Source organism: Typha latifolia, chromosome 5 (assembly GCF_019914945.1).
Source record: "Typha latifolia isolate L0001 chromosome 5, TyphaL0001v2, whole genome shotgun sequence".
In the NCBI taxonomy this organism is placed as follows: Eukaryota; Viridiplantae; Streptophyta; class Magnoliopsida; order Poales; family Typhaceae; genus Typha; species Typha latifolia.
In genome coordinates, this window is record NC_133090.1 from 6047897 (window position 1) to 6064227 (window position 16331).

Here is a 16331-nt window from a genome sequence, read left to right on the forward strand (position 1 = left end):
TATTTTATATAAAATGTGCGAAATTATTTTTCTGTAGTGCAGACTTATAACCCTACATTACCCATAGTGCATAATTATTTCTTCATAGTATGAGCATATAGAGTAATTTAAGTATGCAGTTTTAATAAAAAATAATATTATTTTAGAAAATACAACTTTAACATATATTCAAAAAAGTATTTTTGTCATTTCGTTTAAAACATCACTAATTCCTAGTATAATTTTATTATTCTTCAATACTTTAATATCAATTTCATGTCACATAAAATATAAGTATTACTCCTCATACTAGAATTGAACTAAATATTAGAATAGCTTATATTAGTATTAACTCTCTTCTTCTAGTATTAAAATTTAAAATAGTTATGCATGTTCCACCGTTATTCCACAAGTAAAGAATGAGTTGGCTGTAAACAGTCACTCATAGTTTACCAATATCCATGCATTCTCTTCTTAGTTCTCACGAGGCTAAACGATTATGTCAGGAAAGTACTCAGATCTACAGCATAATAAATCAAATAATTGAAAAAAAATAAAAATAAAAATGGGGTTGTTGACATGCTGAAAATTTCACCTCCTTGCAGGACACACTCGAACACATAATTTAAAAAATAAAAAGCATAAACAAAGGAATCAACAAAACAAGCTAGTTATATTTCATGTCATGACATTATTGTCCTAGCAATCTTTAGGCCACATTCTATGATCTCGAGCTCATTCTCATATCTCTTGCTCTTCTCTAATCCCTGTTGATTAAGTGGGGAAAAAAAATAAAAGATGTTGACAAGTTAAACACTTTGAAAAGCATGCAAAAGAAACGATGTTATAATACCTTTTGAACTTCCGTTGAAGTTGATGGAGTTTGTTGCCAAAGCTTTAGACCAGCAAGACCACTGCTGCTCGTCCTCTTCTCTAATAACTTGCTACTGTCTTCTGGCACAGGGATTTCCTCCTCAAGTTTCTTCTTTATAGAAGCAAACCAATGCAGCTCATCAAACGACTTCTCTTGGCCTAGAACCTACAATACATAAATAGCATTGCAAAAAGAGAAAATACCGTGGTTAAACTTTAAAAGACTGAAATACTAGATATAAACTGCTTGTTAAAAGGCCTAACTATACAAAGCAATGATAATAGAGAAATCCAGTTAATCAGAAAGTACCTTGAGAACAAACACAATTCCCATGACGAAACCATCATATAAATTAACCATGCTTCCCAGCTCATGGTCCCTTCGTAATAATTTATCCTTCTCGAGAAGTCTTGAGTCTACAATGTGAGCAATAATGGATGGTACTATATGGAAGAAATCCTTAAATTGACCAAATTTGATAGACTGAAGCTTCTACAAGGAGAGAAAGAAATAGGAGAAATTAGTATTAAGGCTGACTGATAATTCAAATATGCAATCAAGCAATCATGCAGTAGCTAGTAAAAAATACAGAAGAGAATTAGTGCAAGGCAGATTGACCATGTAAATATGTAATCCTCCAATAATTACAGAAAAATATGAAAAGAAACAATTGAACAATATATGGGATACATGTCAAAAGACATTATTCATCATGTATGCAATCAAGTGATAAGCTTGCTAATTAAAGTATTAGATATCATCTTCCAGAAAAAAAGCAAATGATATGCTCCATGAATCATCCTGCCAAATGGCAGATGCACAGGCATGTGCTTGTGAGTAGTCCGCATGTTATGCATTGACATACTACACACTATTCATGCCATCAGCATGGCCTAACAGCTCGGCATGGCAGTGGAAGAGGGTCATTGATCTTCTTAGCATTGCTCAGCCCAAAAGATATGAATGAAGAATAATACACACTAAATTTCATCTTGGTTTATGATGCAAGGAGAACTCTACCAGCCTGATACAGAGCATTTAGTACATTACAGCTCAAATTAGAGAAGTTTCAAACAACACCCAATCTGTGATTAACACCCCATCCTTGAGCTATCTATAATCCAACCTTTTTTTGCCTATAATTTTAAAATGACAACCGTCTTATTTTCACTTACTGCCTTTGACCCTATACTATGATTTATTAAACTATATGAATTAAGTTACAAAAACAAAAACCTGAGACAGTGTCTAACCTAATCACACACTAACCAAATTTATGAGAATACCCATGAATGGCAGTCATCTTCATGGAGAAAGGAAAAGAGGATGAAGAAAAGGAAGAACAAAAGAGAAGCAAAGAGTTGGAGCTTATTTTGGGGGTTTCATATACAAAGGTAGGAATTTTATATGAGTAGTTAAATGACAATTTAAGCATAGTATTAATATTTTAATATCTAGATAGATGAGTATATTTATATTGATTCACGAGTTGTATTTAAGGAGTACTATCCATATTGACTAAGTATTTTGAAATTCAATAGAAATATAACTATATAAAAATGAATGTATTCTTTATGTAGTAGAAAATAGAACTATGTCAAAATTCATGTATCTTTATGTAGTAAAAATTATAATTATACAGAAATTCATATATTCTTTATGTAGTAGAAAATATAACTATGCAGAAATTCATGTTTTCTTTATGGTAGTAGAAAAGAATAAAGCAACAAGGGAAGTTACATTGCAAATTCCTTAAGGTTAGAAATCTTAGTTATAAGGATTAGTTGTTTTACAAGTGTATAAACGCTTGTGTTTGTAATTATAACTTTTAGACATCATTAAGATTATACAAAAAGAATTGAGTAGTAGATAATCTAAATTTTCTAATATTTAATTATAGATGTTGTTATACATAGTTTCTTGTATAAGTAGTGCATTGACTGGATAGGTTGAATAAACTCTTATTACATACATGCTCTTGGAAGGTACATAGTCGAGTTATTAGTTATATTTACATGAGTAAAGTAAAATTCTTGGCTGTATTTAGCTAAGCATTAATTAACCTTTTATGTTCATGAAAGGTAGAGTTGAAACAATCTAAGATAGTTGTTAGTCTTACTCTAGTCGTGTTATTATGAACTTTAGAGGTACTCATAAAGCAAAGGTTTCATGTAAGTAGGTTAATAAGAGCATATAGTCACATTTATTTACCTCTATCATAGAAGAACCGAAGGAAAGTATGCAAGAATGGTTATTATAACTGATTATATGTTACTTGTCATAAGATTTACATGTTCTAATGTTTTAAGTTATTTACTCAAGTTTACCAGTAAGGTGGTTAAGGATACAGGTTTGCCCTTATTGGTCGGCACTTACTTTACTAGCGATGTACCGACATGTGGCACGAGGGGTGCCGCACGGTCCTAACAGCGATCCGCTCACTAACGAGCTTTTTGTCAAATATGAGCGTTGCCTTCATCGATGAGCTTCAGCACACAAACGGTAGGCGACGACGAGGTTGGCGACGAGCGGCGATAATGAGGTCGAAGAGTGAAGATGAATAGTCGCCCTCATCTTTTTCTCTCCCTCTCTTATGACACGACCTACAAGTGTTGTGCTGTGCCGGCCGGTGATCAGCACGGGCCATGCCTATGACATAGCCATCCTTCCATTAAGATAAGAAAAATAATAAAATGACAGAGAGATTAGAAGAGATGATACACAGGGAACTTATTGCGCACCTACAAGCTAGAAGATTCTAATGATGAAACTCGTGCACCTCTTGATGATTGAGGTTTTAACTACCGCAAGCACCTTGTTGGGTGGCACATCTCATGTCAATAGCTTGTTAACACGATAAACATAGCCTTGGCACAGTACAACCAAGAGGAGATAGAGCAGGCACAACAAAGAAGCAGAGGATGTTGGAGATTAGTGAAAAGTGGTACAAGGGGATGAGAGGGAGAGAGGGATGGATATAGGAGAGAAGAAAACAACGGTTTTCAGACAAGATAAAGAGTCTGAGTGGGTGGTTGGGTGGGCCTTCCAAATCGGTTTCAGACCGGAAGCAGCTTGAAACTCGCCCCATAACTTGTTAGACTTAAAGATTTTCATATATGGTTCAATAATTAAAAACTGACCTGCCACCCTTAAACTCATGTCAAAACTTAAGCTTAAGGGTTTTGCGTCAGTTCAAGGTCTAACAATCTTGAAGTTGGCCCTAGAACTTTTCCTCTTTCTTGCCAATCCCTAAATCCTGTGAATGGCAATTTTTCAAGATGCAGCCACTACTACTCTTTTTTTCCTTTCTTCTTACACACCCACATAGAATGAGAAAAGATGATCACACTGAATTCCTCTTTGAGATGTGGCATAATATATTTGATTACCACTACCATGAAAAGAGAGGTACTACTTTGAACTATTTTACAGTGAAGTATGAATTTACTCAATTCCTGAGGAAGATTTACAAGTAGAAAAACTAAGAAAAAATTGGCGTTAGACCAAGTAATGCATAACAAAACTATTACCTCTTTAAACATGGCTATGAAAACAGAAAAAGATCTGACGCCATCATCCAATTGGTATTTTTTGGTGATGGCTGTATCCATAATTCTTCCTGCTGCAACAATCTCATCAATAAAACTTAGCTTCTTGCAATTCTCCCAGAAGCTCAAATCACAATTGGATCTTTTTGCATACCTAAAGTTCAAGAAAGCTCTTATATATGAGAATAAAATGTATCATATCATGAAATGATTATCCAGATAAAGTTTGATAAATAATTTACCATGAAATGCTGCAGGAATAACGGGAACAACCAGCCAGAAGAATCCTCATCAGTCCTAAAGCATTACCTATTCTAGTGATGACAGATTGTACTTGTTGAGGAAAGGTCACCCCATGGCCTCCAACAGCAAATTTCCCTAGAGCAAATTTGAGCTCTCCTTGTCTAAAAGGACGTGTATTTAGTGCTCCTTTGTTATTCTGCAAGAAACCAGAGAAATGGATACAATAGATGGATAAATTTAGGGTCCAATCATATTTAACATGGAAATCCAATATTGAGGAAGATGAATGACAACCAAAGAGTAAACTATATAAAGAGTGGAATATTAAGTTCTTGTTGTTGTATTTCAGCAACCAGAATGCAAGACAGTAAGTTTATGCAATATAGCAGCAACCAAATCCACTTAATAGAAAGTCAAAATTTTGCACCCATAGATAATGCCAGATGCTAAAACAAGATGGGAGATATTAGTCTCGAATTATTCCAATGTTAATGATGAAGATGCACGACAACCAAAGAGAGTCAAAAAATTTGCACCCTCGGATAATGCCAACTGCTAAAACAAGATGGGACAAATATTAGTCTCAAATTATTTGCAGTCTTCAAATATAATAATGTTATCATTTGACAAACTTAGTTTAGTGGAAGCATGTGTGAAACCGTATAGAAGCCCAGAGTATGTGACACGACTCTAGCAAACCACTGAATTGGTAATTTTGTTGCAATAGAATGTTGTGTTACACTACAACTAGAGGAGCACATTGAGATAGTCCCTCATTTGAAATGGTTGGAGATCAAGGTAACTAAATCACCCATGTAGATTCCTCAAACAAGCTCAAAAATAGATTCAGGGAATCTTTGTGGTCTGTAGTTTCTCAATAATTTGAGGAAAAGCTTAGTGTGCTAGGTGACCTTAAGGGTGTGTTTGGCTGATAAATGAAGAGAAAAAAAGTGGTGAAAGCTTCTAGTAAAATCACTTCTAGTAAGTAATTATGGGTTATTAACATTAAGTTGTAAGTGTTTTAAGAAAGTGGGTAATCATGGTAATTAATGATGATATGCAGTATATAGAATGGTGGACAGTATCGCTCTCCCCCTTTAGAAAAACTGGTTTTAGGAAAATAGAGAAACTAATTTCCTACCAAGGATTGTTGTTTGGTTGACATGGCCAATCTATCGAGACTTGTACCCGGCTCTTATCGCCTCCTAGCTGTGATCCACTTAGCCATTGTTATTTGCCCTCGCTGCTCATTGACATTATTGTCCTTGCCGCTCATCGTCGTTGTCGCCATTGCTGCTTGTCGCCGCCTAATCCACAACTTAATTTAGATCCGCAAAGTGGATCCTTTTAATTCGACTTGCTTCCATTGTTTTTTTCCTCCTCACAGCTAGGGCATGCGAGCCAAGGTCAACAGTAGCAGTGACGGCAAACAGCGAACGGTGACGATGAGTGGCGAGCAGTCTCTCCCTCTTTTTCTCTCCCTCTCTTGTTTGGGGTAGGTGATATACGCAAAAGCCTTTACTTTTGCGTCATGTGCCATATCATGTCGTCCCGGCCAGTGCACTTTATTTTTCTACTTTGCATCAACCAAACACACTGTAACCAAATCAGCTCAAGGAAAATACCCAAGACAAATCACGATCGGCTATGGCCGATTCTGGTCCAAGGCCAAAACTAGTCGAGTCATCTACTCTCTCTCTCTTCTCTCTCTTGTTCTCAACTCTCCCACCCAACCAATCGGCACCCAAGCACCGACCAAGATCTGATGACCTCAACCTCTGACGACCTCAAATGAGTAATTTTTTTGTTTTTTATTTTCTTTCTTCTCTCTTTCTTCCTATGTTTCTTTCCTCCTCTCTCTTTTTCTCTGTCTCTATTATTGCAGCAGAAAATCTGCTACAGTAACAGAGTGAGATAGAGAGACAAGAGTGGGAGTAATAGAAAGAGACGGAGGGAAAGAAAAGGGGGAGAGAAGAAATGGAGAAAAAAAAAGAAAAGTTCCATGCTTGCGATGGTAAGAGTGAGAGAGAGGAAGAGAGGGAGAAAGAGAGGGGAAGAGAAGTGAGAGACAGAAGTAAGAAAAAAAAATTAAAAAATTTAGGAAAGATGAGTGTAATCTGTAGATTTAGAACCGGTGACTTGGTGACTTGAATAGAATAGGTCTAGGAAGTCTACGTTTGGGTTTACAGTCAATATATCATTTGAGTTGTTATGATATTTACGTTCCTAAAATATTATTTATGTCCATATTGACCTTACTGAATTCATGATCTGGTTAAGTCTAATGTGATAAAAAGCTTATGTGTTCCACAAACCAATACAGTCAGGTTCAATACAGCCCAAGATGGGGGTGTGACAGCAAGAGCATTGATCTACCGTTGCTACAATGGATTGCAGAAAGAGGCAGAGCCTAATTTATCCTTCTCCAAGTGGCAAAAAAGGAAAGAGACCTGACAGGTCTTCACCATAATGGCACTGGCTTTTCCTGGGACTATTAATAAATAATAAATGACCACATTACTCGAGATATTCAGAACCCAGCTTAAGAGACCATGTAAAAGAAATTCTTTATGAGCCAGAAAAGCACCCAAAATTATCTCTTATTAAAGACTGCAAGTGAGTAATCTTCAAGGTGTCTTGTAAGATAGCCATTCAGCTATTTTCTAAAGCAGGACCGAAAGGTGTAAATGTTGGCAAGATTGTACATGAGTTTTAAATGTTTTATTACCTATAGTCCTATATCACTATGATAATAATGCATGGGTAGACCCAACAACTGGAGGAGACATTACCAATTCCTACAACTGGAATTATACAAGATAAACAAAGAACATTAATGTGAAAAAGAGGTGGAAGGATCAAATGTTTTATGCAAGATATTAATCATATAAAAGATGAAGTATAAGAAAACAGCATGTACCTTAGAATAGGAGTCTTTCAATAGTTCAATTTCGATATCATCTTTAAGCAACTCACTTAAATCTGTAAACATCTCAGTTAAGAACTTCAAAACAGAATCTGAAGCTGCAGATACTGATCTTAAACCATACATGGCAAGTGAAGATGCAACGTGTTCAACATGGATGACTCTCAAGTTCTTCCTCTTTTGATTATTAGGGTCACTCTCAATGAACATCTGCAAGAATTAACAATGAGATAATAAGTACCAAATGGAATGCTCCTTTGCAAAACAAGTTGGACCTTCTTTTTGAACTGATTGTAGCTAAATAAAGTAATAAACAATAACAACTTGATAATGTAAAGGAATTATTGACATTGTGAAGAAAAAAAAAATATCTTGAAAGTTGGATCTAATGAGCAATACTAAGAAAAATAATTATTTAACAAAGCATTAAAACATGATGACAATGTGATGCAACTTAATCTAGTCCATAGCTTAGCTTCAGGAAACCATTGTATACTCAATTTTGACTTTGAACAATCAAAACATCCTACTATGTTTTCTTTTCCACCCCAGTAGTGCTACAGCACAGAATGATGAGACACTGAAGTAGCACAAAGGGGATTCCTTGCCAATATACTGCCCTGCAACCAGCTTTGACAATCATCTGATTTCATAAAGTCTATCGTCCAATTATGGTTCATCAATTCATCGAGGAGGCTGCTGAATCAGAGACTAGGGACCATGACAGCAACCGAGGGATCCCTTCCTGCGCCAACCAAGCCAGCTTGAGCATATACAGCATTTTCAATTTGCCTTTTCCTTAGACAGAAGAACAATGGATTGAATATGCAGGACAACCGGTAAGCCTGACAGAGATACAAGGATCACCATTTCTGGAAAAGACGAACCTTGTGAATTGTGAGAACTGTCAATTGTGGAAGCAATGATGAAATGTACCTATGACTGCTAAATTGCTCATAAAAAGAGTTCTACAAGAAATGTCATTGACCTAGTCATACAAAAAAACCAGTTATCATGTAATTTCTTACATGTTTGTAAATTTCTAAAACACCTCTTCATTTTAATTGTCCAGTAGAAAAGAAGACAAATCTGCTAACCAAAGTTGTCAATCTTTCTCTTTTGTCTAGGTTGTTGCAATTATTGGAGAGCTTGCTCATAGCTTAGCCAAAGCTAAACTGAAACCAAGAGCCAAAGAAGTAGATTACTCAACCAACATTAGTACATTACAGGTTTTATGGCAATTCCCTCGGTCTAATTCTTCTTTTGCGAAGAATTTGCCACCAATTATACAGGCTGATGCCAGGTAAACCCCGTGTTATGAAGGAATAGATTGGATGATGATGGTGATGATTTGAAAATTTTCACAGCAATCATACTATTGTCCAATTATCTTTGCCATAAACCTTTCTAGTATTCAACTCCACTTTGAGTCATGTCCTTCATCAAAGCAAAGATTGTCATATCTTTCCTATAAATAAGTCTTTCTTTGGTCCTATCAACTTGGGGCACCTTCTAATCTATGTACCTGTTTGATATATCAAAATCATCAAAAAGGTATTTCTTACTTTATCCTAGAGTTCAGTCACAAAACTACCTAGTGGAGAAGTTTCTCCCTGTGATAGGTGAAAATATTCTGACATTGACTTACTTGTATATTTCTAAATGTATGCAAATGAATATATCCAATTTTATTATTGTTTGACTTCACATTATATAATGTGTATCTTTTTAATTATGTAAATTTGTTTGCGTTTATAATGCATGACTAGTATTTTTTTGTTGATTTGCTTCACCATCTTACAGAGAGGTGCATCTTAACAAGTCCTCAAAGTTTACCAACCACTTTTGCCCTGAAGAAAAAACTTAGGGATTGCAACAATGGTTAGTCAAGCTCTGTCTAATCCCTTACAAGTTATAACTTCAATTTAAGTGAGTCAAATCTCCTCTAGTCCTTGCAGCCTTCTAAAATGAAAATAAAGAAGTCAACTGCAATGCCAGTGTTGGGAACATAAATGTTGGTTTACCAGAGGACACAATGATAGCCAAGTAAATAATAATGGTGCAATTGTGCAAATACCATATGAGTCATATTGACAACTGGAGCACAATAGCCATCATTTGTAGAACTAACTAAGCTGGTGGATGCAGTGCAGATAGAATATAACAGCTGTAGAGTAAACACCCAGAAAGTTCAATATATGGTAATGTATTGATGTTTATCATGATTGATGAATCAAAAAAGTTTTATCCACATTGCTAAGAAGAATTGGTCCAATCATGCATTACTTTCTTACCAGCAGTCCTACATCAATAAAGATAAAGTCACAAACCTGTTTAACTATGTTATATGAGTAGTCCTCTACAAATATGTTCAGTTTCCGAACAATTCTGAAGACATCAAAATCTTGATCTATAAAAAATTCAGTAAGATGAAAATCATCGAGCTCTAGGCCATACTTCAGTTCTCCTAGTTGTCGCATCACAGAATAAATCTGAAATTGCAAAATGCAGAATAAAAGGCAAAATATTTTTAATTCGTATGAGCAAATAAACGAAATTTGAATGTACAAGGATCTTTCATAAAAAATTCATACCTTCACATCATAAGTAGTCAGTAGTGAATGACTGTAAAATGCAGCATTTAAATAGCTCTCCACAAGCATGTTAAGATCAATTATCTTGAAAGGAAGTCGCAACATCTTCATCCTTAAGTACCAAGAAAGATTCTGAACACCAGTCTGACGAGACATACCAACAAAGCTAGCAATTATTCACAGCTCAAAATGAATAGCCTAAATGTAATTTCACAGCATATAACTCAATCACCTTTGTTGGGTTCACAGATACAGATCCCTTCAAGTGGGTGGAATGAACATGAAGACGAAGATCAGTTTCAATATCTCTACAGAGAGGAGCAATAATTTCCTGTTTAAAGGAAAACAATCAAAAACCTTACGATGAATCCACTGATAGCAACCAAAGGACAACCTCAAACAGACTAGAAATGGAAAGTAGAAGTTGTGAATTCTAATAGGCATGACGCAATAAAATATTACGGTGCCTTACACTTTTCAAAGTATCCTCAATTTCTTCTTCATAAGACTGAAGGGTAAATTTGCCTACATGGCCAAGTTTCAGAAACCAAAGCCCATCAGAAAATGCATCGAGAATGTACCTGGCAACCCAAAATGATGTAATATACTGCACAGATGAATTAGAAGCCATAACACATCATAAGATGCATGAGGAACGTAGGTAAAACCTCAACTGTATTAATATGCTGTGATACTGACAACTGTCAGGTATATCAGTTGGCTAATGTATGATGCAATCCCTTGATTTACTTTTAGAAGATCAAATCTAGAAACTCAAAATTCAAAGAGAACTATAGAAGAAGACCAAGGTGCCATCCAATGGGTGTCCTATAGTTGATGTGAACCCACAAGTACCAATAAAAGAAAAATAAAACATTGTCACAAGACTAACAAGTTTCTGCTGATGACTCCGGGATATTGTATTAAACATTCTGGAAACAAGTTATGGTGGATATCCATGCAAATTGACACCATGATGCTATTTCAAGATTACATGTCACTACATAGATTGCCGAAAGCTAGTTCGTATCATGTTGTCGCATTTAGAATAGAATCCAAGTAAAATATGTTGTTTCAAGTATATGTTTAAGAAGTATAACTTAACTATGATTTTCAATTTTAAATATACCTAATTATAGTGGGTCTACCCACTGAACATTTATTTGCTAGCCTATAAAACTCCTTTGAATTCTAGAGTGGGAACAGAGTTGATCAAACTATGACCGGGACAACTGTCAGGGTTCCCTATCCTAAGGTCTGAAGGTGTGGACTCAATCTATTTAGTTTAGTTTTATATTTTTTTTAATTCATGGTTTGCAATTAAGGGTCATCATTCCAACTTCTTTTGATGTGAGACAATTTCAATTTATGTTTGATGGTTATTTTACAATCTCATTTGGGAATCTTGAAATGAAATGTTTGAACAAAAAGACTTCATTTATCTCAGGTCATTCTCTCAGTTATACATGGCTGTCATATGAAACAGAATAAAAGAAATAGTCTAGATCAGGGTAAAACTGAGTAAGATTTCCTCAGATATTTTTCATAAAGATGAAAACAGGACAAATTTGTGGCCAGATGGCATTCCCATTTATATTTGGAAGTAATTATGGATAATGAATATATTAGCCTAGCTTACAATTTAAAAAAGAAAAAAAAACAACAACAATCCTTGAGCCTCATATCCCTATTGATTGAGGTCAGCTACATGAATCCTTTTTGTCTAGGTAGTATCATTCTTCATGAAGATAGGCACCATATTTTTTTCTCATTATCTTTATATTAAGCAAAATTGCTTCCAATTTGCCACAAAATAAGGTGTTACCCAATCTATTGTAGGGACAGAGTAAGAGTAAAACCTTCACCAACAATCTAAGCATGCTACAATAATTCTTTTATCATGCTGACCATATGATGTGGCATAGGATAAGAAAACATGCTAATACAGGAAAAATAAGGAGCTATTTTGATCCATGCACGAGGAGAGAAAAAGTAGGGCTTCAATGAAGATCTTGTTCTGCATCCAACAATTTTTTCCATACTACCATGACTAGACAGATCAGAGAGACGAGATAACTCACCAAGCTCCAAAGGAAAGAGAATTAAGCTCACCTGGCTTGTGACCAAAAAAGGAAACCCACCTAAACATGGAATCCAACACAAGAGGAGAGAGGAGAGTGAAGAGATACTGATGGATTGTTCTACCAAAATAATATTTTATTCAATTTTCCAAGAAATATTTTATTATTTCTGGGATTTCCTTCAACCCTATATAAAAAACAAGGAGATTACACCAAATCACAATCTAAATTATTCATCATCTTTCCTAATCTAATTTATAACCAAGGCGACTACCATCACCTCCCCTATCCGGCTGCCATGGAGGGAAGGGTTGTCATTTTCAACTGCTCCGCCTGACGAACTACCCTCTTCTTCTTTCTTTCCTCGATTCCCTTTACCTTTTGGTTTGGTCCTTCACAGCCTTCTGGCCACCGGACAGCGTGGTGATTAGACTGTGGGTCAATCACAATCCATCCCAACTCCTTGGGCTTGATCTAGCCAATTTAGTGATCAAAGTAATTTTAATTTCAGAAATCATACTTATGGTTAAATTAAAGTAGTTTTATTATTAAAGGTGGCAATTTTTCTTGCACCTGGATTAGAGATTTTAGTTATTCCATTTTAATCTCAGGTGAGTGGATTCACTCACGTTTTATTTGCCTCATATTTTGTACTATTATGCTATCATGTTATCTTCATGTATTATCATCATGTTATCTTCATGCAATGTCTATCACATTATTTTTGTGAAATATTACTCTTTGTGACTCTAATCTCTCTTAATGGTTAGTGGAAGAGATAGTGCATTTATCATATAGTAACACCGTCTAAAAACCCTTAGAGAAAAACAAAAGATGTGTTTATCACATAATGACAACTCTAGATGATTTTTAGTTGATGTGGTTCTATAGGCACATAATCAAATGAGAAATATGACATTTATTTGATATTAAAAAGTTTTGCATAATAAAATCTTAAGCATGTTATCAGTTATTATTCACATTATCATCATTTGTGCCTTATTATTATTATTATGAGCATGTTCAGTATTACTTGTTTATTACGAATTGCTTAGCCTTGAATTCTAAAATCATGCTCCACATTATAGATTTTATTGGCTTTCAAGTGAATTCATGTACTAAACTATAGTTGTTGGCTTATAAAACTTTAACATTTTAGAAGTTGGTCAGTATGACAAATGAGTATGGTGCACCAAGATTCTATCTCCACTTAAGATTTGGTCTTTTACCTTCTAGTTGGACTAGTTATTTCTATTTCTAATCGAAAAACTATTCGCTACCTTAGTTTTATTTGGAAGATATTGGTGGTACAACTCAAGTATCTTTATTTCCTTGTGAGTTTTTAAATTAGAGTTATTAGTTGTTTTGGGTTCTTTTATATTGTAAACTTGATGTGATTCGGAACCCACTGAGTCACCTCGAGCATGGATACACCCTATGGGAGTGTACTCTTATTATTGTTTTAGTTGTTTTCTTCAAGAAATAAGGATTCTGTTTATCGCATTCGAATGCGGGAGGGTCATGTTCGAACGCCCCTTGCGAATGCCTACAAGTGTTTGTATCGAGAGAGAACGTAATTTATGCGTTTGAACGCACTTGACCCCATTCGAATACCCGCGTACGAACGCCTGCATACGTTCGCATCGGCAAAGAACGCAAATTCCGCGTTCAAACGCGTTCAACCCCGTTCGAACGCGATCGATGAGAATTCATTCTTTCTAGGGTTATTATTTGTCATTTTTAACTTGTTGGGTTAGCCTCTTAAGGTGTGGATGGCAACCAAAATGATTATTGATAAATGAATATTGATTTCTATTCCTTCCCTTCCTTTCTACTCTAATCTTCCTTCCTCTTCGTTCAAGCCTTAGTCGTGCGCCATCTTAACACCGGTGATCCTCTAATCTCGCTCGTATGTCGAGTTCTCCCTCCTCCTTAGGATCTCAATCACTTCTCCCTCCTCATCCTTATCCCCTTAACACCACGATCCATCCATCCCATCACTATTATCATCCCTCTCTGTATCATCACCATCACCCGTCACCCTCACCATCACCCCCACTTTTGCGTAGTTTTGTCCCAATTGTAGTCGAAATCTGCAAAGGGCGTAAATACTAAAAACGTAGAAAGTTACAGATCGACCACCCCTGGTTTCGTAACTTTCTATATATGATAGAATATTTGATGATTATTTTTCTCCGACTGCGCGAGCTGCTTTCCTGCATTCGATCTTAATCGGGTAGCGGACATTTACTCGGTTCATAACAAAACTTGGATAGTTGTTATTAAAGCTTCATGTGTCTCAAGCTTTACATGGTCAGCCATGATTCCGAATTCGGGTTATAACATCATTCACATCCACATTTTCCATATTGATCTTCCTAATTTAACTTTATGAATAAAATTCTCATTTCTCTATATCCCTAATTAAATAATCATCTCAAGGTATTACTTACTGTAGCCAAGATAATATGTTCGCATCTGCATACATCATTGACAACCAAGTCCCGATCATCTCTTTTCTCCAATACAAGAAGCTACAATTTGTTTTTCCCTCAATGATGCTCTGGAATTCTGCAACAGTCTCTAGCTTCGATGTGAACTTCCTGATCCTCAAGAAGTCAATATCCAAAGCACCCTGAACATAAGATGAAAATTCAATTAGATTTTTGAAACCAAGAATAAACATAAAATGTAATGGTATACTAAAAGAAGCATGAAATAGAAAAGTAGATGAAGCTAAAATATAATTGCAGAGCCATACTAATAGATTTCAAACTTGCAATGAGGAATTACATTTGATATTATGTTCCATTCAATTATGAATTTTCCTACACTCAACTCAATAAACATTCTTTATCTGTAACGGATTGATTGGCTTATGCATATTAACATATCAAGCTTTACAACAATAACAAGTTAGAAGACATTAAATTATAAATCCCATGCATACAGTAATCTGCCATCCAAGGCTTTTCCCATCAAATTTATGGCTGGTTAGAGCACAATTAATGAAGATAATGCTCCACAAAATTGGAATATTATCAGGGATTGTCATGCCGACCTACATAAGGAGTGCCAACCAGCACATGGGACGAGAGATGTCGCACAACACGTCTCCTAGCAGAGGTCCATTGCCTTGTAGTGATCCTAAAGGTGATTAATGGTATCACCCCTCCTCTCTTCTCATGGTTACCACTCTCTCCTCATTATTGCCAATCATTGTCACTCTCTTCTCATCGATAGCCACTTAATCAGCTTTGCACATCTGTTTGTTTTCAACCCATTTTGCTCGTCATCTTCTCTATCTGTTGCTAAGACACAAGCAGAGAGCAGTTGGTGATGAAAAGTGATGGCAACGGCAGTAGCTTGATGAGGAGAGGTCATCCATTGTGGAGGCCCTGCGGCAAGATGAGTAGTCTTGTGGAGGCTTCGCAACATAGTGAGTAGTCTCGTAAAGGCTCCAAGGCACAGTGAGCAGTCTCCTCTCCTCCCCTTCTCTTATTCTAGAGCCTTTCTTTCCCTTTCTCTCAAACTCCCAAATACGTTCAAAAATGTGTGAGCACGGCTCACAGTTGTGTCGTTTACCATAATGGTTGCAAAATGAAAATCATAGAGGTCCATAGAAACTCTCGTAAAAAGAAATCAAAATTATGATTAACTTTTATTCAAGTACATATTTAATCTATGCCGGAGCATATTAATATGTATGATTGTTCAAAACAGGGAAAATATATTTTTGACATCTTACAAGACATAGCCCAAAATCAAAGAATGACTGCTATATTTTCATTTGTCCCAATCAATTCCTCAATGTGGAAACATAAATGAAAGCGTGAATAATTGTGAAACCAAGTAAAAATTGATAAAAGTAGCTTTAACATCAAAGTTCTGAAACTTAGTATCGGGATTAGAATCGGGATAGGCCGTTCAGAAAAATGATACGTATCGACTGTATTAGCTACTAATATCAGATTGAACAATTTTTTAATAACATAAAATTCTAAATATTATTTTACAATGCAAAAAAAAAATTTAAAACATTAGAAAAAAATGATAAGAAAATAAAAAATAAAGATTACTCACATA

General features: G+C 35.5%; 1 protein-coding gene across 3 annotated transcripts in view; it reads right to left on the reverse strand.

Annotated features, from left to right (window-relative positions):
* Positions 1-500: 500 nt before the first annotated feature.
* The window catches only part of LOC140789094 (uncharacterized), a 46296-nt gene continuing 30465 nt past the window's right edge, over positions 501-16331 (reverse strand). The window contains exons 16-26 of one of the 3 annotated variants that reach the window (XM_073138697.1): positions 14699-14880; positions 10637-10745; positions 10397-10495; positions 10165-10308; positions 9901-10062; positions 7565-7780; positions 4644-4840; positions 4384-4555; positions 1163-1345; positions 833-1018; positions 501-746 (exon numbers count right to left, since the gene is read on the reverse strand). In XM_073138697.1, the coding sequence (XP_072994798.1) occupies positions 663-746; positions 833-1018; positions 1163-1345; positions 4384-4555; positions 4644-4840; positions 7565-7780; positions 9901-10062; positions 10165-10308; positions 10397-10495; positions 10637-10745; positions 14699-14880 (1734 nt within the window). In that variant the 3' untranslated portion in view covers positions 501-662. Of the gene's footprint in view, positions 747-832; positions 1019-1162; positions 1346-4383; positions 4556-4643; positions 4841-7564; positions 7781-9900; positions 10063-10164; positions 10309-10396; positions 10496-10636; positions 10746-14698; positions 14881-16331 lie in introns of those variants that run through there. The other 2 variants (XM_073138698.1, XM_073138700.1) reach the window with 2 other exon arrangements.